The sequence below is a fragment of the Terrapene carolina genome, unplaced genomic scaffold (assembly GCF_002925995.2).
Source record: "Terrapene carolina triunguis isolate 2854851 unplaced genomic scaffold, T_m_triunguis-2.0 Scaffold96, whole genome shotgun sequence".
In the NCBI taxonomy this organism is placed as follows: Eukaryota; Metazoa; Chordata; order Testudines; family Emydidae; genus Terrapene; species Terrapene triunguis.
In genome coordinates this window covers 17,712,636-17,739,646 of record NW_020664447.1, presented here as the reverse complement: position 1 = coordinate 17,739,646, position 27,011 = coordinate 17,712,636, and the positions used below count along the sequence as shown (strand labels likewise).

Genomic DNA, 27,011 nt, shown 5'->3' with positions numbered 1-27,011 from the left:
TGGCTTTTTATGAAAACTTACAATTTTTACCGAAAGCCAAAGAATTTTACTGAAAACAGGTTTAGAAAACAGAAACAAACAAAATCTTAAAAACTAAAAATTAGTGGGAGAAAAAACTTTTTATACTTCCCACAAAAATAAATGGTGTTTTTTTTATCAGCTCTTTTTAACAGTAATATGGTACTTGCAAGTTCCTTTTAGGTTTCTTCCATCTGTGCTTCCAATATCAGATGAATTTTAGTGCATTGAGACTGGAAGTGCTATGGCAGTCACCTGCTTGTGCCGTGGAGCATTTCAATGTATCATTTATGATTGGGTATTCTTTATTAAGTGCTGTTTATAAAATCTCTTTAACAACAAATAATTTTTAAAACATGTTTTGGGAGGGTGGGGGGTAGAAGACAAATGTAGTTTGTGTACTGTGATTCAGTACTGACCAGCTCAGTTGAGCTAATTTCATCCACAAAGTAATCCCACTGCTTTAATTTCTAACTCACCAGGAATAAATCTTTCCCCAAATGTCCAATCATTGCACAAGTTTCCCTCCTGATCTGCTGGAGCAAAGCAGGCCAGAGTCACATGTTTTATTTTATGACTATGACCACTGTACAATCCACCAAAACTGTGCTGTAGCAGATTTAAGGCCCTGTCCAAATTTCATGTAAGTAAATGGAAAGACTCCCATTGACTTCAATGGGCTTCAGATCTGGCTTTTATAAAGCTGATACATTCAATATTCATTGAAGTATTTATATTGATTCATCTTTTTAATCAAACTTACTTTAACTATATTTGCATCTCTATTGTGTTTGAGTCCTGAAAATATTCCAGCAAAGGAGTGCGCTCGCAAGAATGGTCACTTGCTCATTACTCAATAGTGGATTTTAAGTGGCTGTTTAAGGAAAGCCAGTTTCCAATTTGTAACTGTACTGTTCAGCCTGAGCACCTGATTCCAAGAGTTTCATTTGGTCAGGGAAAGGAAACCTACTAAGTGGCATGTGTATCCAATCTAAACTGCTTGCATTGCAAATCTTGAGAACTCACAATGCACTGTGCACACACAAGCTACGGATTCAGAATTATTTACAGAAATTATTTAATACCTAATTTCAAATAACTAATAAATTCAAGAAATCTGTGACCTGTTAGTGAATGATGCACAAACTGGATTGGGAGAAAAATTAATGGAATACATTACACCTTATGATTTATTTGCTCAGCTTTACAGGACACACATGGCAACATAATAAGAAACAAGGGCATTGCTTCTGAGGTTTAAACCCCCATGTTGTATGGATATAGGGCTCCTAGGCACTATGGTAATACAAATAATTTATAATAACTAAAACAACAAGTTAGGGAAATTTTAATAATTACTGATCATGCACTGGAGGCCTGAACTCTTAGGATTTGATCCTATACTGTTGATGTCAATAGAAAAGGGCCCTTAGGGACCAATTGCAAATGGGAGCATAGGGACAAATTCAGCCCTGATACAATCCCAATTTTTTCTATGGAGTTGAGTGATTACGCTAGGGTTGCATTTGATCCATAGTACAATCTGACTCATACTTCTAATGTTCTGAAGTCTGTCTTTCACATCTGCCTGGGACCTCCAGATAAGCAGCCCCCCTTGTCTTTTCAGGCACCTAGCAAAGACAGCTGTTGAACTGTGTGCTAATTCTGTAAAGCCAATGAATGATTTTCATATATTTGCTTGAAAATTTGTAAACATTGGCCTCTTTTAAAGGTGAAAATGTAAAGCATTAAACTCCCTTAAAATATTTAATCTCTTCGATGTCAAAGAAGCCTGAGAGAGTACAATCTGAATGCAGTGCTATGGCTCCCATTCAGCAAAGCACTTGAGCAATGTGCTCATCCTTAAATATGAACTGCCCCATGGAAGACAGCGTGACTCCTCAGGTGCTTAAAGTTAAGCATGGTTCTAAATGGGTTGTTGAATATAAGGGCTTTGTCTTATAAAGATGTAGCACAGGGATGATCAGATCTCATTTTAAGGATCCTTTATTTTTATCTGTAAAGTTGGGGAGTGACAACTGCAGGTTTTCCTATTGGTTTAATGTGATCAGTTTCTCTGACATGTTTATCCTTCAGCTTGCTCAGCAACTGAAAGGTTTTGTCTGTCTTCAAAAATTAGTGTCAAGTCTTGAAAGGCCAGAGATTGGTTTCAGCTTTCTTCTACAGAAAAACAAGCACAGTTACCACTGGACTTACTTAAATTGCTCTAGTTTTTCCTGATTTAAAAAAAGTATGGTTTTAATTACTAATGTTTGTCCATATAAATGTAATTTCATGTTAACATCTTCCAAGGTAGTGTAATCCTTGTTTCTGTTGTACATGCAGTTTTGATCAATAGCACTGCATGAGAAGACTTATTTGTACATGGTGGCAGGGGCTTATACTTGAAAGTACAATTGTGCCCTCTGCTGATTTTAAGAGGATAGTGCAAGGAAACCGAAAGCTTTACAGAACTAAGCTATCAAATGTTAATGCTGTGCAGAGTTGCTGCAGTGCAGCAAAAGTGACCTTAGGTGTCACCCTATGAAACCTCCTATGAGCTGGTTGCAGTTAGATGTGTAGATTAATAGTTTCTGTTTGTAGCACAGATTTCAAAGCCTCTTACTGTTTGTGATCATTGTGCTATGGCTCTCTAAGGCTTAGTCTCATTGGAAATGGGGAGAGATGATTCTAATACGTCTGTATAATATATTCTGTGTGCGTGTCAGCAAGGTGTATGTGTACAGGCACACATGGTTTTAGATTGGATTGGAAGGTTTTCTTTAAATAGATATATTAATTATTATAGTGTGTCCTGTATATTTGTGCACTTTGCATGCACAGATAGAATTATTAATTATTATAGTGTCTATTTAAGGAAAACCTTCCAAGCCAATCTAAAACCGTGTGCACCAGTACATATACCCCTTGCTCTCGCTTATGCACGCGGGCGCGCACACTCACAGGGAATATATTTTACAGAAGTATTAGAATTGTCTCTTCTCATTTCCAATGAGAATAAGCCTTAGAGAGCCATAGAACTATGATCACAAACAAGTAAGGAGCTTTGAAATAACTGTGCTGGAAACAGAAAATATCAAATTATGCATCTAACTGCAATGAGCTCATAGTAGGTTTCATAGGGTGACATCTAAGGTCACTTTTGCTGGTCTCCATATCCGCCTGCAGGTAGAGCTCAGGGGAATCATGGACGTGGTGATATCATTAGAGTCAGGGGGGAAAGGAGATGACAGCTCAACACATTCTTCTTTGCTTGTTGCTTTGCAGTGTGACAATATCCATTTCAGAGAAGTCTGGGCTTTCCTCTTATCAGAGAGCTGAGCTTGGCTGTGTCAGGCAATACAAATGGGAAATGATGCTCTGCTGGCAGTGCTTAAACACCTATGAAATATTTTTGTATTTCATGTTTCTTTTGTATGGTCTCAAATAATTATTAAAATTGCCAGTAATGATATCTTCAGGAAGGAGTTACACTAAACAGAATCGTTCTAACTAAACATAGAGGTTTAGAATTATGTAAATTCCGAGTTAGGAAGTTTTTGAGCTTCAGAAGATATGGATAAATATTGAGAGAGAGAGACTATGCTAGCTGTCTGTTGGCAATTCATCTTAGAAAATTTATACTTCCTGCTCAAATGAAATACTCTTGAATTAACAAACTTGTTTGTTTTAAATTTGTTGGTGATCTTTGGGAACTTTGGCAAAGACCATCATTTCTGTAATCACAGAGGGTTTCTGTTCAGACTAAAGTAGCCCCAGATCACATGGATCCAGATCCGATTTGAAGACCCTTAAAGTCTGGGGATTTTCAGATCTGGAATTTATTTGTATGTTGTAAGGATAAGTATTGACATAACACTTACATCTGAATCCAAACTCTCCCAGAATAGATCTTAGGGTTTGGTTTGAACCCATATGTGGCTAAGATTCAACCATATTATCTTATTTAACATTTACAGTGGTGTGTTTTGGAGTACAATTGTTTTTCATAGGTATAATTTTTGTTGGATCTCTGTCTCTGTATTTACATCTGTTTAGTGGATGGGACTCCTGGGTTCTGTTCTCAGTATTGCCACAGATTAACATTGTCCTTGGGTGAGTGAACTGGGGGTCAATTCTGCATTATTTGCTCACCCATATCTTCCATTGACTCAAGTCCCTAAACCTCTCTGTGCCTTAGATTACCCATTGGTGGGGAAAAAAGGATAACAATGCCAACTATCTCAGATGGGTATTGAGACTTAATAAAAATTATATTTATAAAATGAATTGAGATCCTTGGTTGCAAGGTGCTATAGAAATGTAACATATCACCATTAAATAGATCTACATTATAAGTGTATTTCAGAGTTGTCCCCATCAGTCCCCAAAATGTTTAGTCCAGTATTTTATTTGTACCTTTTCTTAACAGATTCATGCATCATTGATGACCACCCAAATATACAGATCAAGAACTCTACTTTCTGTATGAGTGCCTATCCAAACTTGACTATGGTTAACTTCACCAGCCAAGGAAACAAGACTTTTGTCAGTGGAAGTGAAGAGTACTTCAAGTAAGACCCTATTTGATTAGGAAATGTCAGGTTACTTTTCTGCTATTGAAATGTGGGGATTAAATTGAGTGGGTCACTTATGACTGGTTCCAGAAAACTGGAACTACAGCATGTGAGAACTGACCTTCAGGCATGAAGGATAAAAGAGCTAAGTTTCAAGAGAAAAAGGACCATCTTTTTGTTTTGTTTGTACAGTACCTAGCACAATTCAGTCCAGGTCCATGACTGTCTCTCTTAGGCACTGCAACAATGCACATAAATAATAAATAATTATTAATAATAAAAGGTATAATAATACATGGTGAAATTCACTGAAGCCTTTGGGGTAGCGCAGAGAAACTTCTCAGCACTATAAGCGTTGTCTAATGTAGATCCTTACACTGGGAGAATGCAGCTTGCAATCATTGTCACTAACTTTTTGACTCTCAGGTACTTTGTATTGAAGATTTCTGCAGGGATTGAATATCCTGGTGAAATCAGGTGGCCCTTGGCACTTGCTCTCTTTCTGGCTTGGGCAATTGTGTACGCATCCTTGGCTAAAGGAATCAAGACATCGGGAAAAGTGAGAATATTTCTTTACCACAGTAAACCAGTAACAGTACACTATGTTGCTTTAAATCCATAGCACTTATAGTTTAAGACAGTGAATTAGTTGGAAGTTGCTAAAAGCAAAAGTTATTATGGGACCTGACTGGAAGTTGAACTTACTATGTACCATCAGCAGGGCCAGTGGAAAATGGCAGGAAGAGATGCTGGTGTTACTTTATGGAACATTTTGAGAGGGGATGATCCCATGTTATGGGAAGTTCGTGGAGTGATCTCATTTTGAATCCAGGCCTATTTTCCTTGTACACTCAAGGTTGGAGCTGGGCAAAATGTTTTGACGAAAACCTTCTTTGAGCAAAAATGCAGATTTGGTGACAGCGAAACATTTTGAAAATTTGTGTTGATTTCACTGAATTGTTTTGGTCAAAAATTATGAAAAAATTGAAATATTTCATTTTGCTATTTAAAAAATAAAACATTTTGATTTTTGATTCAAAATGATTTTTCATTTCAAAATCTCCTTTAACTTTAAGAAAATTTAAAAATTATTAATTCTTAAAAACAAAATAAAACATTTTGTTTGAGCAGAAACTATTTTCTTTCTTTTTGATTTGCCAACAATTTTGAAAAGGGCCATTTTTGGTTCAACCCAAAATGGTTTTTTTGGAATTGCCAATGAACCAAAACATTTGTTATTTGCCCAGCTCTACACAAGACTTCTGTTCACTTCAGGGGGAATTCTAGGTGCAGGATTGCATCCCAGATGGTTAACTTAACTCAGCAGTTCTCAAACTGTGGGTCAGGACCCCAGAGTGGGTTACAAACCTGTTTTAATGGGGTTGCCAGGGCTGGTGTTAAACTTGCTGGGGTCCAGGCCGAAACCCAAGCCCAAACACGACTGTCCGAGGCAGAAGCCAAAGTGCAAGCCCCAACACCTGGGGCCAAAGCTCAAGGGCTTCAGCCCTGGGTGGTGGGGCTCAGGTTATAGGCCCCCACACCTGGGGCTGAAGCCCTTGGGTTTGGCCTGCCCTCCCCCCCCTCCCGGGGCGGCTGGGCTAGGGCGGGCTCACGCTTTGGTCCTCCATCCTGGGGTTGTGTAGTAATTGTTGTCAGAAGGGGGTGCAATGAATTTTGAGAACCCCTGATAACTAAATTTCAGTGAAATGTTCTATTAGCATTTGCTCCTACATTCCCAATTGACTAGAAAGCCAGTGGAAATCGGTAGATATTTTTGGTGGGATGTTCACTCCCAGATCTGCAGAGGCTTTAACAGTGATCCACTTCTTTTTAATGTATTTGGCAATTATGGTTCCAGGAGACTTGGACAACCTTTCATATTTCTGTTCAGTGTTCATAATGAAAGTTACAGTGACTCTTATGCAATTATGGGAAATGTCTATGCAGTGACAATCATTTCTGCCGTCATGAAAATTAAGCAACTTCACTTCATAAACTGGGGGAGTCAAGTTCAAATCTGAGTCCAGACACCCCTTGTTTCTCAGGAAACAGTCATTACAGCGTAGCTGTGGAATTTCAGACACGACAACTCTTGCAACTTGAGTACAAGAGGTACAATTTCTAACTAAAATTAAACCCCATTCATGTCTCACGGGAGAACTTTCTGTCAGGATTTTTTTTTCAGCCACTGCACAAATGTGTTTCCAATCAAACAGGAGTTACCCCATCCTAAACAAAGAAATGTAGTTTCTCCACTGGGCAGATAATTCCAAAGTACTTTGAAAGAAAATAATAGTTCATTTACATATCAGATATACAAAGCTATCAAGCTAACAAGAGACAGCTGGCTACACCCCAGCAGGGAAGAGAAACTTCATCTGAGAAAGATAGGAGCAGAGTAGGGCCAACCCTCAAATAAGCATCAACTGGAATAAAAGCTTGACATGTAGAGTTCTAAAAGTGAGGCTTAATTTTACTTAGAAATTCTATCAGCCGCCCCAGATGCAGCCAGGGCTCCAGCTGACAGCCCCGGGCGGCTGCTCCCCCGCTAGCCTGGGAAGTGGGAGAGGGATCCCCACTTCAGCACCCTCAGGCCTGGGGAGGGGGAAGAACTCTAAGGAGCAGAGGTGAGGCTGGAGGCTGCAGGGGAGGGGCTGAAATGAAAGGATGAGTGATGATGGGGTGGAGGGGGCTGTACTGATGTTGGGTTCTGAGCAAATGGGGTGAGTGCTGGAAGGATGAGCTGAGGGTGGTAGGGGTTGATGCAGTAGGGGAGATGAACTGAGTGGTGGTGATAGGGGCTATGGGGCTGAACTGAGAGGGGTTGGGTGGGAAGAAAACTGATAGGGGATTGGGAGACAGGATTAATTGCTGGACAGGAGATGGGCAGATGTGGGGGTGAGAGCTCCTGCAGCAGAGGCCTACAATCACCAGTACATGTCGGGGAGTGGGCAACGTTAACTGTCACATGCACACACCATGGGGGAGTTCAAAAATCAAGAGACTGACCTAAAAAATACAATATAATCTTTTTTTAAGATGTCCTGATTTTAAGGCCAATCTCATGATTTTTGGGAGTCTGACTCATGATTTTTGATCTCTTGAAGTTGGCAATGCTGGAATTTCCAGGGGTGGGAGCAGGTCTTCTCACTCCAGGTGTGATGGGAAAAGTTGCTTTGTGAAGGGTGTGGGCAAGGGTGTGGGAAAGAAGATCCAGAAATGAATAAACTGAGACTTGCATATAGTAGTAAAACTGATTTTTTTAATGAACCCAGAGTTCATGAAAAACTCTGGCTTGTCAGCATTGGAGATTGAAATTCTCCATGTAGCCACAGAACAGGTTCAGTCTGGCCAGAAGTAATAAAGCTCCAGGGCCCTACCAATCTGCCACAAGCCTGTCCTGTAGGGTTCACCTCCTGTAGGAAAAGAGGGTCATTCAGTCTCCAACCCACTTGAGTTCTTGGCTTCCTTACTGTGATGGGTTGTCCACTCCACACAAGACCAGAAGGGGTTAAGGCTGCTAGATAGACCAACTGCCTAGGTTGCACCTGGAGGAGATGGACAATTGGACAAGACTCAGCTGAACAGGAACAGGTGGGGCTCGATAAAGCCCAGGAGCTGACAGCAGAAAGGGGCTGCAAGGGAAGTAGTTTGCAGTCACTCCCTGGGAGAAGGGAGATGTGTTTGAGGCTATAGAGGCAAGTAGCCTACAGTTGTGCAGCTGGCAAACCCAGAGAGGGGGGAGAGCCAGAAAGGTGGTAAAAGCACCAAGGTATAGGATAGTGCAGACCCTGGCTGCTGATCAAAGGGCCCCAGAGCTGGTACCCAGAATAGAGGGTGGGTCTGCGTTCTCCTGCCAGCCACTGAGGAAGTGGCACAGACCAGGCAGTGGAGAGTGGACTGCCTGGGACAGTTCACCCTGAAAGACTTGTGATACCTTGGAAGGGGAGGTCTATAGTGACCTGGCTTGAAGCTGCAGCTAAACTGAAATGAGTGCCCATGCAGACTTCTGTACCAATTTACTTAAATAGGTTTAAAATGAAACCTTTAAAGCAGTGCAACTTTCTCATGTAGACAAGCCCTTAGAGATGAAAGGCTGAGCCATCCAGTTTTTCTAGTTACTTGGCCATATTCATGTCTAGTGTTACTCCTCTGACATTAGAGGAGTTATATTAGGGATGAATGGTGCCTCGGGTTTTCATAATAGTCCTTTGTGTGCAGTTGGGGTGGGGCGTTCATTTGGTAGAATGCACTCTTTAATCATGCTACCTTTCAAATAGAACAAGCCAAATTCAGATCTTAAAAGCAATTTGGATGAAATAAAAGAAAGGGATATAGAATTATCCCCTTTTCTATTTTACTTTTTAATTGGAGATATTTGTCTGCAAAGGCTGTCTAACATAATACGGGAAGCAGTGCACTGAATTAGGAAGCCATACAGTGGCAATCTTATTTTTCACCTGAATTAATTAGAAAAATGGCATATTTCAGGTATCTGAAAACTGCAGCATCTTATTTTTCTTTTAACTGAAATTTTCCACTGGCCACCATCATAAGCTTTGCAACTGCATGTTCCTTTTTGATGAGTAATTATTACTCAGTGAAAACAGTATTACTGTTTGGACTTTCCAGTCAGGTGTGTATCTATTTTGGGAATAACTCAGTGCTGCGATGTCTACTGCCAACTCAAAATCTTTGGCGTTTTCAAATTTATTTTTTTGGAAGAGATCAATATCAAGATTCCTAACCAGAAACACCTCAAAACACGCAGTTAGTGATGGCTTATTCATTTGTTATACATTTATATCAATATTAATTATGACATATTAATGTACGTTATCTATAACTGTGTTAATAATGTGCTGAGTGTTTATTGACTGAAGTTCCATGAAAAATGCTTCCAGTGTCATTAAAGTCAATACAGATTTTGAGATTGCGTTTTCATTAAGATGTTTCTTCCACACATCCCATGATCACAAATATTCTATGATTATACATATTTTCATAACTAAGTGATTAAGGAGCTTAAATGGGGGGAGGGATGGCTCAGTGGTTTGAGCGTTGGCCTGCTAAACCCAGGGTTGTGAGTTCAATCCTTGAGGGGGCCACTTAGGGATTTGGGGCAAAAATCTGTCTGGGGATTGGTCCTGCTTTGAGCAGGGGGTTGGACTAGGTGACCTCCTGAGGTCCCTTCCAACTCTGAGATTCTATGATTCTATGAATTCCCTTTAAAAATGACTTAAGGATATGTCTTATTAAAAGTCATGTGACATAACGATTATAGCACAAATTTTAAATATTTACAACCAAATGACCAGGGGCCAGAATTATTTGCTATTGAAATTTATGTAGAATTTGGAATGAGTAAATACAGAAAATTGTGATCTGTTTGTAGGCTGAAAAAAAAGAGATGAAATTTGTTGAGTAAACTATTTCATTAATTTATTTGCCCAGCACTAGAGTTTATCTGGTAATTAAACTATTTTATCGTATTGTCTTTTTAGCATGGTTATGAACTGTATAAATGATTATGCTTTGGCACAATCATAATTTTATATTAACACTGCAATGAGACAAAAAATATCAAAGATATGGCCCATGGATGCTCCATGTATTCCAATGAAACTCTCCAGCAGGGGTTCCTTGTACAAAAGCTTAGGAGACAGAGAGGAGTAGGCTACCAATGGAGTAAGAGTGAGGGCAATTGCTGATCTCAGAGTGGGTTCAAGTGAGATGGAAGGTGGGAAGGTATTTTCTAAAGTTATCTCAATTAAGGGGGTTGAGGTGGATGATCTCAGTCCCAATAAGAGATTCAGGAGCTGCATGATATAAAAGATTTCAGTTTTTAGACCCTACACCATAGCCTCTAGGAGATCTTGACTCACTCAGCTTTTTTTATAGAATCAACTGGAACAACTCTACATATCAGTGTACTGAATAATTCATAATTAAATGATAGATCAAATGTGTTCAGGCCATTAGATACTTAGGGCCTGATCCAAAGTTAATGGGATTATTTCCACTGACTTCAATGAGCTTTGGATCAGGCCCATAATTAATGTTTTAATTCTATAAAAGTTTTAAGAAGTGCAAACCAAAACACTGCAGATTTAGCCAATATTGGAAAATGAGATAGACTAGATTCTTCACCAGTGTAAATTGGCATAGCTCACTTAATTCTCATAGAGCTATGTTGATTTACACCAGCTCAGGATGTTTGAATTTGGTTGTAAACTCCAACTTTTATCTCTCCTCCTTTCCCCCTTAACTATCTAGCACCCCAGCTTTCTGCACCTAATCTTTAGTGCCTTTGCTATTGCCACTAGCAAGAAGTGGTGTAACATTGTCAGGATCCCTGGGAAATAAACCTGTTGTCTTCCCACTCTGCTCCTCCTCTGGGCTAATGTGTCCGTGTATGTGGCTGGGAAATTGCTATTTCGAGGCAGTGGTGGACCACTCTTATTTTTGTCTCCTCATATAGATCCAAATCAATAACATTTTGTGGTCTTTCTAGGTCGTGTATTTTACTGCTACATTCCCTTATGTAGTGCTCATCATCCTGCTTATCAGAGGAGTAACCTTGCCAGGAGCTGGGGCTGGAATCTGGTACTTCATCACGCCTAAGTGGGAGAAACTAATTGATGCTATGGTGGGCTCATTATTCTACTTATAACACTTTATATGAGTTTGTTTTCCCTATCAGACTTATTACAAACATATTTGAGATGTGGAGTACTGGTGTTCGAAAAAGTCATCTGTGGAATCTTGTTCTCATCTCACTAATTTATTGCATGTTTCATTATGTTAGATTGACTGGTGTGTGTGTGTGTGTGTGTGTGTGTATATGTGTGTGTATATATGTGTGTGTGTGTGTGTGTGTGTGTATATATATATAAAAAATGTCATGTTCTATTGGAATATGTTATGTATATCTTAGGTGACTTCCCCAAGCAGGGTGTTTCAGAATAGAAGTGTGATGGATGACACAAATTGGGGGAGTGCTAAATAATGAAGAGGACAGGTCACTGATAAAGAGTGATCTGGATCACTTGGTAAACTGGAGGCAAGCAAATCATGTGTGTTTTAATATGACTGAATGTAAATGTATACTTTTGGGAACGAAGATGATAAGCCATACTGACGGGATGGGGGAATCTATCTGGGAAGCAGTGACTCTGAAAAAGATGTGGGGGGTCATGGTGGCTAGTCAGCAGAACGTGTGCTCCCAATGTGATGCTGTGGCCAAAAGAGCTAATGCGATCCTGGGATACATAAAAGGGAATCTGGAGTAGGAGTAGGGAGGTTATTTTACCTCTGTATTTGCCAGTGGTGCCATCACTGCTGGAACACCATGTCCAGTTCTGATGCCCACAATTCAGGAAAGATGTTGATAAATTGAAGAGGGTTCAGAGAAGAGTCACGAGAATGATTAAAGGATTAGAAAACATGCTTTATAGTGACTAAAAGAGCTCAATTTATTCAGCTTAAAGAGAAGGTTAAGGGGTGACTGATTACTGTCTATAAGTATCTATATGGGGAACACCTATTTAGTAATAGGCTCTTCAATCTAGCTGAGAAAGGTATAACATGATCCAATGGCTGTAAGTTGAAACTAGACCAATTCAGACTGGAAATAAATTGTAGGTATTTGACAGTGAGGATAATTAATCCTTGGAACAATTTACCAAGGGTTGTGGTGGATTCTCCATCACTGACCATTTTTAAATCAAGATTTAAGATGTTTTTCTAAAAGATCTGCTCTAGGAATTAGGAAAGTTCTATGGGCTGTGCTATGGGGAGGTCAGATTAGGTGATCACAATGGTCCTTCTATTCCTTGGAATCTATGAATACATATTCAGAAAATACAGATTTACTGAGTTGATGTTGAAATTGTTCTTGGTTAATTTTAACCTATTAATAATACAACACACTTGCATGATTTATAGGTTTGTTGTTTTTTGTAGATTACTTTAGGGTTCATGATTTAATACACACTGGAAAAAATTAAGATTATTCTGAAAAGTGAATCCTACTTTGATCACTATCAGATCAGGTTATGTAACTCTGCTCCATCAGTAATTTTGCTTTATATAAAGTGCAAATGTGCAGGTATAGAACATCTGTTATAACCAATATCATAGGTAACTAGAACCCCTAACTATATATAAGGGTTAGGGCTGAAGAATTTTTGATAATTATATGTACTGCTAAAAAACACTACAACATGAACTGGAAAGGATTGGAAGAAAGGTTATTTCTCAGCTTTCAACATGGCTCCCTCCCATACAGTTTGAACTGATGTTTGAAAACAAGTAGTTTTATTAGAGCAGCTAGTAAATTAAAACATCAAAGATGTACATGTATTATGTGTTTACTTTGATACTGATTTGCAGATGGGCCATGGAGGAACAATATTAAGTTTAGGTTAGATTTTAACGATCAAATTCAAGTCTGAGCTAGGGTTGGAGTTCAGGTTCGGATAATTAACATTGAAATCAGTTCAGGTGTTGTAGCAAGATTTTGGTTTCAAATTGCTGAGATCTCAGAAAATCTGCCAATTTTCCAGGACGTAAATCATCTTCCCTGACATGATGTTGGGACACTGGTTGTATCTGAAACACAGCTGGAAAATTGTTCCCTTCTGGTTAGGTTTTATGGGTGGCTTTTTCTTCATAGCTACTTTGCTTATATTGGATTGTTTTTAACCCTGTGTTGTTGTGAGTAGTAAATCCTTTCCACACAACTCCAGTTTATACACTGAAATAAGTGGACAGATTTCCAAAAAACTTCTGAAAATCTGGCCACAAGTGTCACAGTGAGAGCTGCTGGGATTGAAGCATATTTTGAAAATATGATGAAATTTTTCAGTTATGATAAAAATGACAATCATTTTTATTGCTGGACACAAAACCCAACATTTGGACAAGTTTTGGTTCAATTATTTGTGTTGAAAATCAAATATTAAAATTTTGATGTAATAAAATTATCAAACATTTGAAAAATGTTCACCTGCTGTACTAAATGAGGTTCTGATCTCTTTTGAAAATTTGGCCCTAACTACAGGTGCTAAGCACTTGAATATCAGGCCCATAAATGTATCTGAGTCCTGTGCCCATGTTCTGTAGAAAATGACTTGTAATGACCTATAGCATGGATAGTGTCTGATATTTTTATTTTTAAAAGCCTTGATCCCAGGTGTATTTTCCTCTGATACGATGAAATTCAGACCTTGCGGGTGAGTGCCCACAACTCCCATTGAAACTGGAGCTGAATTGGCTCATGGTGTGTAATTTAGTTAACACAAAGTGGAGTTACTTCCTTGCATCAAGAGGAGAAAATGCCATTTTGACTGGATTTGGGGATATGATAGATAATCTATTGGTATTGACTGAACATTTTTTCTCTCTAGATCTGCATTTTCTTTGTTGAACACAGGTAAATCCATTCTGTTTTATACAGAATGTAATTCACTGATTATCTGTTTTCTATATTTGCCAAAGGTTATATTCTGTCCTCAGGTAGGTGCATCGTTCTTGTTCAAGCTAATGTGCAATTATCAAATAGGCACCATCCAGTTGAGGGCAGAATTTGGCCATAAATTGCTGTCTTCTTAACATCAATTGTGTTTGAGTTTATTTAAACCATTTGTGTTAACACCTTAACTGTAATGTTTAATGGCACCATTGATTTCATTAGCCATCCAAAACCCTTCACTGAAGCTGACACTATTTTTTCTCCTGTGCTTTCTTAGGTGTGGAAAGACGCTGCCACTCAGATTTTCTTCTCATTATCTGCTGCGTGGGGAGGTCTAATTACTCTCTCTTCATATAACAAATTCCATAATAATTGCTACAGGTATGGAGAGGTTAAATCAATCAATATTATTCAAGACACACAATCAAGTAGCTTAAATCTAAAATGTGACCTACCTCTGATTTGTTGAAATCTGGCTGGAAAGGGTCTCCTTTTGTTGTATTTTTTTAATTTCAAAATCCACCACTCCCAAAATGTGCATTGAGCTCACCATAGTCCCTGTGGGACATTTGTTCTCATTACAAGCAGTCAGTCCCAGGATGAAAAGCAATCCAGAAAGCTGTCAAGGACTCTGGGCAGTGTCATGAAATCCAGCACAATTGGTAATCTCTGCTGAAGAGCAACTCATGATTACAATTAGGTGAGGGACATGCTGTATTGAGAGATGTGTGAGTGGGTAACACTCAGTTTCTACTTACGTGATTCCTGTTTCTAACAAGGCTGCTTATTACTCTTGCAGTTTCATTTACACCAATGTTACGTTAAAAAAAAAAAAAAATTCTCCAAGGTCACAAACTTAGGAGACTTTCTTCCAAAAAAAAAAAAAAAAAGTTCTATTTCGTTGGTTGAAAAAGTTGTCTTCACTCAGATTAGTTTTTTACTGAGAAAACCTATAAAAGAAATGGTCATTTAAAAAAGCGTCATTATTAAGATGGATGCAATGCCTATGAGAACGATTAACTCACTTGCTGTTACGTTGGTCTGCCCCCCTTTGCTTCACTGATACTGCCTTTTTAAGAAGCAGTCCTTCTTCCATTGAAGCAAAACTCCCATTGATTTCCAGAGGAGTGATTAGATGTTGATCCAGGAAAGCATTCCTATTCAGAATGGCATTTAAACACATGCTTAAGTGTTGTCCTGAATAGGAATGGACTTAAGCGTATCTTCGAGTACTTTTCTGAATCAAGACATTAGATTGTAAGCTTGTTAGGGCAAGGACCTTATCCTTAATGTCTGTGAAGCATCTAGCACGTTTTTGGCACTACTTACCAACCCGGTAAGTATGTTTCTGTGTATCTTTTTAAGTCCCTGGACCAAGATTTTTAAAAAAAATAAAGCTGAAAATTAGTCTCCTAAATTCCTAATTAGGCACCTAAATATGTGGCCTGATTTTTCAAAAGAGCTGAGGGCTCAACAGCACCCTCTGAGTTCTAATTTTAGGTTTTGTTTTTTAAAAATCTTGGGCCCATGTCTTGGGTTTATTAGTGCTGTCTGGACTCCTCTAACCTTGGAAAAACAGTGCTCCAAAACATAAGGAAAACATGCAGGTGCGAAAACAAAATATGTCATCTTCCTGTTCTGGTGGCTTAGTGTATTAATTAGCTAATGGCTTAATGTATTTGGAAAATGTTTGCTGAACTTCAGAATTAAAGGTACACTACTAAGTTTAAAAAGAAAAACCTGGAAAAAATTCTTACGTTATTAATAAATCTCATAGTATTAAAGCTGAAAGAAATGTAAGAAGCTTAGTGCTTTTTCACCTATTGGTTTAATTTTATATTTCACACAGCTTGGATGGTAAAATAAGGCATGTCAGTTTTTCTCTTTATATAATCAGTTTTGTTTTCCAATTGGTTCATTCTAGTATGGCAAGGGCAAATTATTTTAAAAAAATTATTTTACTTACATTTCTTTTTTAAACTTCATGAAACCATTTATAACTGTCTTGCTTAAATACCCTAAATTTTGGGCTTAAGTGGATGTGTTACAAAAACTCTTTGATCATGTCCATTTAACTGAAACAATGGATAATGCTTCCTACTTTCTCTCTCACACTCCTTTTGAGGCTTGTCCCAGCCAAAACCCTTCCTTTGGAATGAGATTAGCACACAGTGATCTCCTTCCAAACAGAACGTTATCTACCTTCAGCAGAACTGAAGAATGATCATATATTGTATTATCTTGTTTAACGGATGCTCCATTAGGGACTCCAGGATGCTGTCAGCTCAGTGTGGATCTTGACCGCTTTCTACATCGCTTTTCTTCTTGAGTCTAATGAGTAAATGGCAGTGAGACTGTGAGCAATTCAATGCCAACTTGGAAAAACTTTTTTCCAGGGTTTGAATTTTTGACCAGGGGCTTCTTTATTCATAGAGTTCGAAGTGGGAGTCTGACACTGTATTAATGGCAGAATAGACATCTTGGCCAGGATGTGAGAACTCTGAAGGGGGATCATTATGGATTCCTTTATAAAGTCACACATGCTTAAAGAATAAAGCCCACTACTCGGGCACACACATCTCCTGAGGCTGCTCCTCACAACTCTGAAAAGATAATAAACACTGTATCAGAAAGCACTTGAAACAGGGACTAGATGTAGGGGCTTGGGGGAATGATACAGGATATGGAAAGCTTCACATTGAGATGTCTGGTTTAAATTCAGCAAAGACTAACAGTGACTGAAAGTCATGGCTGTTTGGCGACCTACACAAAATCTGTTGGACAGGTATCCACATCACAAACAATAAAATCCCCACCATCACAATTCATCATAGCTTTATCAGGCAGTTTCAACAGAAGAGGCAAAGACTGAAAGGGCAAGAGAACTGAACGTCCTGCTTAGCCCTTGAGAAGCTCTCTCCAGAACACTGATGAGTTACATTGGTGAGTCAGTGCAGGGAATCTTGTACTGATGCTTCTTGCGGCTACTGCTCATCCAAAGACTTCTGTCTCCAGGTCAGCCTGACATCTTTCACCAGCACTACATTCCCTTGAAAAAGGGGTTGATGTGTGGGTGGGTGGGAAGTATCTTTTTCAATATTCTTATTGCTTGTGCACGTTTGTTACTTGAAGCACATCTACTGTCTACAAAGCTCTCTTTTACATATTAAAGCAAACTGGCACATGTCTTTTTCTCCTCAGGGACACATTGATAGTCACATGCACCAACAGCGCCACAAGTATATTTGCAGGCTTTGTCATCTTTTCAGTTATTGGCTTCATGGCAAATGAACTCAAAGTAGATATTGAAGATGTGGCAGACCAAGGTACAGTATTCCCCCCCTGCTTAGAACGGCTTCCGAAATGTGTATGAATGTATTCAATGATCTGTCTTTAACTGTATTGTTATTGCACTGCAAACATGCATCAGTTGGAATAGGGGAGCATGGCTGCAGTGTGCGCTGGAGGAGTCCAGTTGCCATACCAGGACCTCTTGCAGTATAGGCAGCAGAACAAAGCAAGACTGTGGGTTTCAGGCCCCCGGCAGGACTAATTCAGATTAGCCTACAGAAATTTATATGTACTCTAAGCAGACACAGTCTGTCCCCCACTGCTGCTGCTTCTGCTCCCCCAGACCCAGTGCTTAAAGTAGATTGAAGAAAGCGTGTGTGGGAGAGGGGTGGGGGGTGGGCAGGGTGTCTAGCATCACTTGCACATTTGCCTCCTCCCTCCGTCAATTCTGCACCCTTCCCCTGCGGTTTCACCTCTTCTTCTCCTGTAGCTGCTGGGGTTCCTCACCCTTGATGCTTGGGAGGGCTGCAACAGGGTCCCCTCTCCCCCTTCCCAGGATGGATGTTGCCGGGAGGGAGGCCCAAGTAGCCATCCCATTGATCACAGGAAGGGAGGAGCAAGGAAGGAGCAGAGCTGCTGGACTCTTTCCGCTCCCTACTCCTCTCCTGTGAGATTGGGGTGTGTGTGTGGGGGGGAGGGGCAGGGGAGTCCTAAGAGGATGGAGGAGAGCTCTGTTGGCTTCCTGCAGCAGCTCAAATTGGCTGCTTACAACCCAGGAGGCAGGAAAGTAGGGAAAGCTGCCTAGCAGAGGGGGTTTTCTCCAGGTGATGTTACAAATATGCATCCTTCAATCACCTGGCTTGCTTTTTAGAGATTTTATTTCCAGGGTCTGGGACTTGTGTTGATGTGGTGCATGTTAAGCACTTCCCAGATCCAGTAACAGTTAAAAGGGGTTGCTGATTTGGTGGTGAGATGTGAGGGAGGGGTCTTTAAGCTAGGGGTCAGTTCAGAAGCTGGGAACATGAGGTTCTGAAATGTGGAACTAGGGAGAGGTTTGTGAGCAGGGCTGGCTAATGGAGTGGGGTGGTCATAAATTGGAAGTGGTATGGATTGGATTGACAGAGGGGTGTGTGTGTGTGTGTGAATATGGAGTGAGTACAAGTGACAGGTGAATTGGTGCTTTGTCTGTGATTGTGTATGGGATGGGAGGTAGGAGGGTAAGAGCTTTATTGGCCAGGACAGAGAAAAGAAGTTGAGAGGATCTTATAATAGCCTCACAGAGGGATAAATGCTATTCTCCTTCAACTTACTGTGCCTGTGGGTGCTCCACATCAGGATGTGCATGTGCCTGTACATTTCTGATCAGAGATTTTTGTCAGCAGTTTCTGTGGGTCTTCACCTGCACCTTATGGATCATCTTGCTTCAGAACAAGGATATATAGGGAGGGATGGATGCATCGCTGCTCCAGTTTCTTCTCAATTGCCTGTGGCTTGAGAGGGAGTGTTGCAGTGTCCGCTTGGTAGCTATACAGCTTTCTCATTTCCTTTTTCTTATTTAGCACAACTTTTGTGCTTTTGGTGGGATTTCTTCCCCCCATTCTTTTTTTGCCTGGGTGGGGCCTCAGTTTCAGCTTGGCCCTTGGTAGCTGTGGCCTGCATGGTTCAAGGGCCACCCCTTTATCCCCAAAACTTTGCCTGAGCTGTTAAGAATGCTCCTGTGACTGCCCCAGCTCTAGCTATGTTAAGCACAAACCTTGGGAGCCCTTCAGAGTTTTCCAGACTATCCAAAAGGAAGAGACCCCATTCTCCAAGAAGGAAGACAGAGAAGAGGGAAGTCATCCTCTCAACCTGGGGAAAAAGGAAACCTTGCATCCTGGTATGGGTATGCTGAGGCTTCTACCTCCTCTGGTACTGAAACCTTGGGTCCACCTAAGAAGAGCATGCTGCGTATCAAGAAACCTTCCAGTAAGCAATCTCAAGCGGCATTGGTATCAGTACCAGAATCCAAGACTTCTAAGCTTAAGGAGTCCTCCAAGACCAAGGCCTTGAAGCTATTGACAATGGTGTCTTCTTCAGGCCACAGTAGAATGTGCATGGAACCATCCATGATACTGCCTGATGTGCTGATTCCTGAGAAATAGCATCCAGATTCACCAGTACTGTCCAGGATCTTTTCTCACAAAGACCTCTGCATCCTGGAAAAGCCAGAATCCCCTCTGTTGAGGGCTACCAAGAAGGACTGTCAGCCGGTACTGACTTACCCTTTTTGAAGCTGACAGGCTCCAGTCCTTCCACATACTTCTATGAAGGGTTGACCACTGGTATGATGTGGTCACTGCCCTCCCCCCCATGGGCCTACTGAACCCTATCTGTCAAGGGACACCATGAGGGATTTCCAAGTACTGACTTATCCACTTGTCTTAGCACATCCTTCTCCGAAGGCTCGACCGCTGGTACTGATGTGTTTACTGGTCCCTCACTGGCCTCCAGTATTGACCAAACCCCCTGTACCGACACCTCTTGCTCCATCACTGACCTCTGGATTCCAACACAGGATTCCAACACCTTGCCCTTCCAGCCTCCCTCCCCGAGGTGCATCCTGAGGAAGAGCCTCCCCCCGCCCCGCCCCCGGCAAACAAATGACCCAGCAACCCTGCCAAGAGCAAACACGGGGTCTTGTCCCTTTTTCCTTGTGTCCCATCACAGTGGGCTCATTGGAACTTTTGGGCCCCATATGGTGACTAGTTCTACAGCATGCTCTCATGCAGAGGGTCCAGTAAGAACAACGCCATCAGTAACAGGTCACCTTCCACTGGAAGGACCCCCAGAAGAGCAACAGCTAGGTGCAGAGGAGGAGACTCCACCTTCTCACAAATCGTCCTCTTCACTAGACAAGGCTGTTATCCTCTCCCTCCCGCCATCCTACATGGATGATTTCAAGACCTTTCAGGATCTCATGAAAAGGATTGCGGAGGTCCTAGAGTTTCCGCTGGGAGAGATACCAAAATCTCAACATTCTTTACTGGATATTCTACATGACAGGAATGTGTCCCTCTACTTTCCCTAGAATCTTTGAGCAACCTTGCAATCTATTGGCATCTACCTATCTGTGACAAGAAGAACACACAGCAAGTCATAGGCAGCTCAGTGGTCTCACCCAGTTCACTATCAGTCCAGAGTCTGACTGACAACTTCTGAGAAAGAAACCTAGATTCCCTAAGAACGGGCCATCTTCCACAGTTATATCACAGTTGGTCACTTCTTCTAAATGGCTGATTTGACCCGCTGGTCGAGAGTCACAAACCATTCCCCTTTCTGATTCATATACTGCACCTATCCTCCCACCCCTCTGGGGATCATCTCTACCGTTTCCTACCTTGCCCTAAATATAAGGTTGAACAGATAGAATACATGATAACTATTTACGATAAACTAAGGGACTATTCAAAGTGATCCTCTTGTATTTAGCTGTGCCACTCTGAATACCTTTCCCAGAACCGAGGAAGAGCTCTGTGTAACTCTCACCAATGGAAGTTGGTCCAATAGAAGATATTACCTCACCCAGCTTGTCTCTCTAATATCCTGGGACTGACACCGCTACAACACTGTATATAAGTCAATGGTTGCAACATTCAGTAAAACTATTCATTAGGCTCATTCAGTATCCCTACCTAAAGTAACCCAATTCACTAATCTATTTTGTAACCACATACACCATGATGAGACACATTTTGCAATGTACTATGTCTAGACCGCAAAGAGTGCTTTTCCCTAGGAGCTCCGGTGCATATTGCAGAAGTTACAAAAAGAGAGAACTGAAGCATTTTTTCGATAAGATGTTGCATGTCCCACAATCTGAGGGATATTTAGCTTTGGAATTCAAGGATTACAGCTTTATTCAAATACTAACATATATATCAAAAGAGTAGAAGTTTGTTGGTTTTCTACCTGGTCCATCTTTCCATTATATGTTTGCCTAGGACAATGGGACCCCGATGCTGATTAGAGCCTGTAAGCACTACCACAATACAAATAATAATGGACAATAGCATCTGGGGAACGGTGCGCTGCCTTTATATTTAATGAAGGCAGCTGAAACCAGGGGGATTGTAGCTAGTGACCATCCTTAGTTATAATCTCATGAGCCTTGAATGCTGTTCTCTTTCACGTCAAGGGCCCACGATTTTGGTATGTCCTTCTCCTGGATATATGCTGGAGTATGTGTGACATCCTTCTCATGCAGTGAAGCTTAATGGTCCTTTTTGTTTCTTTCCAGTTTCATTTGAATGGAAGGTACTGTTGTGTATTCTGTGACTGGTGTACTAATGATCTGTTTTCCCCCTCTGCATCCACTTCCAGTTAGGGAATGTTACTTTTCCATTTGTGACATTCATTAATTTCCATATTTCCATATTAATTTCCATATTCCCCACAGAGGCACTGGTCTTTGGGTTACTTTTGAAATAGATATTTTTATTATTTGCTTACTACATTTGACTGGATATGGCTGCTGTGGTTTGAGTATGACATTGCACTGAAGCATTTTTGACTTATTTGCTGTACTACTTAATGACTACTGGCAACAAGTAATGGTCTGATGAAAATGACAAAGGGAAGGGATGCTGTCCAAAGCAGAAGAGAGCTCTTAAATAACATCGGGCACAGCACTATGACTCCTAAGCCAAAACTACTAGTCCTTTGGAACATTTCAAATGGAAAGACAAGATGAGTTTGCCACAATTGGTGTGTATGAGCACACAAGCTGCAGATTAAAAATAAATATGCAACCATCACTGATCTTTTTGTGTACATGTGGGAATGCTAAAAGCGTATTAAGTCAGATTAACCTTTAGCACACATACAATCCTTTCCAAGAACAGGAGGAAAATGAAGAACAGCCTCAGTGAGTCATAAGAGAAGGAGGGAGAATAGCACAGAATACAAAGAGGCTCCTAACATAAGGAGGACTGAAGAGTTCAAAAAGTGAATGTCACATACTCATGGCTCCTGGGCATGAAGATGTTTCTCTGGCTGCATTAATGTGTATACATTAAGCTATTTTTCTGACAGCTTTATGGTGTGGATAAATCCAGCAGTTCAAAGCTCAGAACAGGGTCTAAGGTAACCGATGGGCATCTTGATTCAAAGGCTGCATTAGTGAGTTGAATGGAACACAGAAATCAAGAAGTTTGGTAAAGTTTGCAGTTACTGAGCGCTCTTTCCGGAGTAGGTGTTAATGAGCATGAATTTCCATTCAGTGCCCTGGGTCATTTGGTAGAGCTGCAGGATTCAAATGGAGCATAGGTAGCATAAACTGTAACATTCAACAATCCTATCATACTTATGGGGAATATTGCCAGTGACATGGATAGAAGCATTTCCTGTTCCATTCACCAGTCTTTCACTGAAGCATATGTTTTCCCAGAGCAGTGATATTTTTATATTATCAATGCTGCTACAATTAAAAAAAAAATTGTAATGGAAGGAACAAGGTGATGAAAGAAAGAGACACTCTTATTGGTTCATTCTGTATATTGCTGTTCCATAGACTAGAAGTGGTAGTATGTAGTGTTGGAAGCATAATCAGCTGGACTCTAAAGTTTCTCCTGAGACATAAGAGGTGCAGTTAGGATATAGTAAACCAATAGGTAATTCTTTATTTTTAGGATGCTGGGCTTGCATACACATGGTAGCTCCTGGGTTTGTTAGCTTGCATCTCGAAAAACTAGCTTGTGTGAGACAGAGTTCTACCATGTAGAATCTGTTTATGTTCTAGCCTGGAATAACCAATCATGGAATGGATTGCTTACTACACTACAGAAGCAACAACTCAAGTGAGTGAGAGGAGAATTTTACAGCACATTAGCAGGTCAACTCTACTTCTTCTCCCTAGCAAGAAATAGGTGACGTGCTATTTGGGAAGTCAACTTAAATTAATTCAGCCTTCAATGTCTCCTCTGTTATGTTTGTCAGACAACCTTTAGTGCAGTCCCATCTCATGGCTGGACTTGCTGTATGTTCATCCTGCATTATTACCAAATCTGGGATCCAAACTTGGACCCTTGTATTTCATAGACAGATACTCTACTGGATGAGCCAATGATGGTCTTCTCCTGGCCAAGCAAGTGGAAACTGTGTTAAATTTGTTTAAACTATAAGTCATTTTGCCTGTCTTCCTGTGACAGGACGGTAATAGCAGTTTTATCATATGCAATCTTACATGCTTGCTGTACTGTGCATCTACTTCTGACAATCCTTGTATAATGATAGCTTGAAAGCAACTTCCCTCCCCCACCCCGGTAAAGAAACATTGGAAACAGGATTTGTCATGGGTTATGCGCGTATGAGTGATAATCTCAGGGGGTGCTCCTCTGAGTCTGAAAAAGCAGTGAACTCCAAATCAACCAAGCAACAAAGCATGTTAAAATAACCCATTTTGTACTTATTGGGTTTGAAGGTTACAGATGACAAGTATCTCTAAGAGAAGCTGTTGAAAACACATGCATGGGAATGTAGCTCCATCCCAAGCATCCAAAAACAGGCAACATCATTTCCATCAGCTTTACTAGGAAACATAGATGCCTGCTTTATTCTGTATGGCCCTTGAAGGTGAAAAAAGAAAACACTGGTGAAGAATGATCCCTTCAAACATACTAGGGCAGATTCTTTTCTTGTAACCCATGAAATGTATAAAATTAAATTTCCAATTGTGTACCTCTCAGCTACAGAGTTGAGCATCTAAACAACTGCTGATACTGTTTTTGAGTGGCTTAGATGGTTCATTACTACAGAGCAAATAAAACCAGCATCCACAGCATAGCGACAGTGAAACTTATCTGATGTGAACTCAAATAAAGCTCCTTAGTGGCACTGAAGTATCTCAAAAGTGCAAGATGGCCCAGTATAAACCAAAGGCATGAGATTTTTGGCTCACCAAGGAAAATATATTGGTTTTTGTCTTCCATACATTTGTCCGGGAAAGAAAAGACGTGGTCCACAAAGTGTCTTGAAAAAATGAAATACTGTATGCTGCTCAAAATGTTTCCTACAGCTGTCATTTCTGAGCTGAAATAATTTGCACATTATCCACTGGCACCTTTTCTTTTAACCATTTATCTATGTAAAGACAGAGCATTTGTGTAACAGCTGAATCCCTTAAGGGGTAAAGGTTCTGAGTTATGCTGAAATGGATTGCACAAAGACGACTCGTTAACTGAAGCATGAACACTTAACAAGCTGGCTTTTCTCAGATTGGTAGCCAAAGAATTTGTGTGTGTGTCTGTTGTTGTATATTTCCGTCTTGTATCTCTCATGTATTCATTCTCTTGTGTTCAGTCTTCTGAGCGCTCACATTCTCTTTTACATGCTGTCTCACCCATTCTCATGTGATGATTCCATGCTCCCTCTCTTTCTTATTCTTTTACTTTGTCTTCCTAAAACCCCATATATAATGGGAAATACCAGTGTTTTTAGGATTAATGCTTCCATTAATCAATCTTTTTATTTTAAGCGCTATCCTGTTTCAAACAAATGATACTGCAGCCTCCAGAAATAATTTCAAGGTGTGCTGTTAAAATTATACTGGAACAGATGAAACATTTGCCAAACTGAAGTATGGAATATGGCTGCAAGCTTGGAGAGAGAACTGACAGCATAAGGGACATGTAATCATAGGTGTTAGAGATGGAAAAGAGCAGGTAGTCCATCTCCCTGCCAACAGCATGGCTTCTAGTGCAGCAGTTCCCACTCTGTTATCTGCAGAGTGCTCGTATGGTCCTCAAAGAAGTGGCTAGTCACATGGTGTTGGTTTTCCTCCCTGTTTCCACTCCTTGTTTCCAGCTGCATCTGCAGAAGCCCAGGCAAATGTAAGAAGTAGTATAGACCATAAGACAATCTCTCTTAGAATCTGGCCCATGGTATATGCACTTTCCCCCTGTCTGGAGATTGTTGATGATGGGAAATTAATTCCAGATTATGAAAGAAAGTTACAACTGAACTTCCCTGGTCTGATTTTGTCTGATTTGAAACTAAATTTGTCTGAAGTGCTATAATATCCAGGTTAAACATCCTGCAACTTGAAAATTATGTACTGTATATTATATATAACGTATGCTGAAATCCGTTATTCAAGAATAGGACATGAAAGCAATAGAATAATAACCATCCAGGGCCAAATTCTGCTACACTTACATTGCAATAGGTAAGACTTCACACCGTGGACTAAGGGAAGCAGAGTCTGGGCCTTAATTGTAAACTAGAACAAAATAGCATTGTATTGTTTCCTGAAACTTAGATCTTTCTAGCTCCCTGATATTTTCCTTCCTAAAAATAATCATTGTCACTCAAGATACCACAATCATTTCCTTTTTTGTCATTTCTAGGTCCTGGCATTGCCTTTGTGGTTTATCCTGAAGCCTTAACCAGGCTTCCTCTCTCTCCGTTCTGGGCTATAATATTCTTTTTGATGCTTCTAACTCTTGGATTGGACACTATGGTAAACTGCTTTTTTCAACTTTCTTCTTGCTCCACCACTTCTGTCTTTAGGATCATGTTACATACTACTTGCTATGTGGTCTGTTACTAAACCTCTTTGAGAAGAGAGAAATGAACTGAGGACAATAATACTTAATTCATAGGGAAGCTTTGAATTTTCATAGTTAATGTTTAAAATAATAGGTGCTGAGCAAAATCATGTACACAATGAATTTATCGTGTAGTCTATTTCTCCATCATAGCATATTTTGTATAAAGGCTAGATTATCATTAATGTTTTGTTTTTCTGTGATCCCAGTTTGCCACTATTGAGACGATTGTGACCTCCGTTTCAGATGAGTTTCCCAAGTACTTGCGTACCCACAAACCACTGTTCACTCTTGTTTGCTGCATTTCCTTTTTCATCATGGGATTTCCTATGATCACTCAGGTAAAATATTTTTGAGCACCACTGTGACTTGTCCTTCGATTCCTCTCTCCCATGGGATAATGGTTATGTCCCAGTTTCCCAATGGAGCCCATGCCTCCTGACTCTGGAATAGCCAGAGATACTGAATTTTAAGAACTATTAATTTTGTTTTAAGATTCTTTTCAGAGATTGTCTCCTTCTATGCCCTATAAACTGGGACTCATGGGTACTAAGGCCATGTCTACACTGGGAGCACTTTACCAGTATAGGAATACTAGTATACTATGCCAGCAAAGTGCTCCTAATGTGGACACAGCTACATCTACAAAGCACAGTTTTGTACTGGTATAGTAAAACCCACCCCCACAAATGAACCAAGCTTTACTGGTAAAAGCATGGTTTTGCTGGTATAGCTGAGTCTACTCTAGGGACTTGTGCTGGCACAGCTATGTTAGACAGGCCTAACACACCTTTATACCCCTGAATGACATAGCTATACTGGCAGTGTAGACATAGCCTAAAGCACCTTTCCTTACAGGTGGAGGGATACAAAAATAGTTCCAATCAAATTTTGGAAAGAAATCTAAATTGTTCTGTAGTGTATTCAGCAGACAACCAGTACATGCTGGCTGCTGCAGTACCTCAGGCCATAGGTATTTGTGTGTGTGTGTAAATATATTTTAAATAAAAATTTTACCTTAAAAAGAATTTGCTGCTGATGAAAGGTGCTGTAAGGCAGCAATAGACA

At 40.3% G+C, this 27,011-nt stretch overlaps 1 protein-coding gene across 1 annotated transcript in view; it reads left to right on the top strand.

Annotated features, from left to right (window-relative positions):
* Positions 1–27,011, top strand: part of SLC6A5 (solute carrier family 6 member 5) — a 51,581-nt gene that overhangs the window by 5,769 nt on the left and 18,801 nt on the right. The window contains exons 6-12 of the mRNA XM_024211178.2: positions 4,451–4,592; positions 5,022–5,154; positions 11,110–11,244; positions 14,348–14,451; positions 17,272–17,396; positions 25,743–25,855; positions 26,153–26,284. Of these exons, the coding sequence (XP_024066946.1) occupies positions 4,451–4,592; positions 5,022–5,154; positions 11,110–11,244; positions 14,348–14,451; positions 17,272–17,396; positions 25,743–25,855; positions 26,153–26,284 (884 nt within the window). The remainder of the gene's footprint in view (positions 1–4,450; positions 4,593–5,021; positions 5,155–11,109; positions 11,245–14,347; positions 14,452–17,271; positions 17,397–25,742; positions 25,856–26,152; positions 26,285–27,011) is intronic.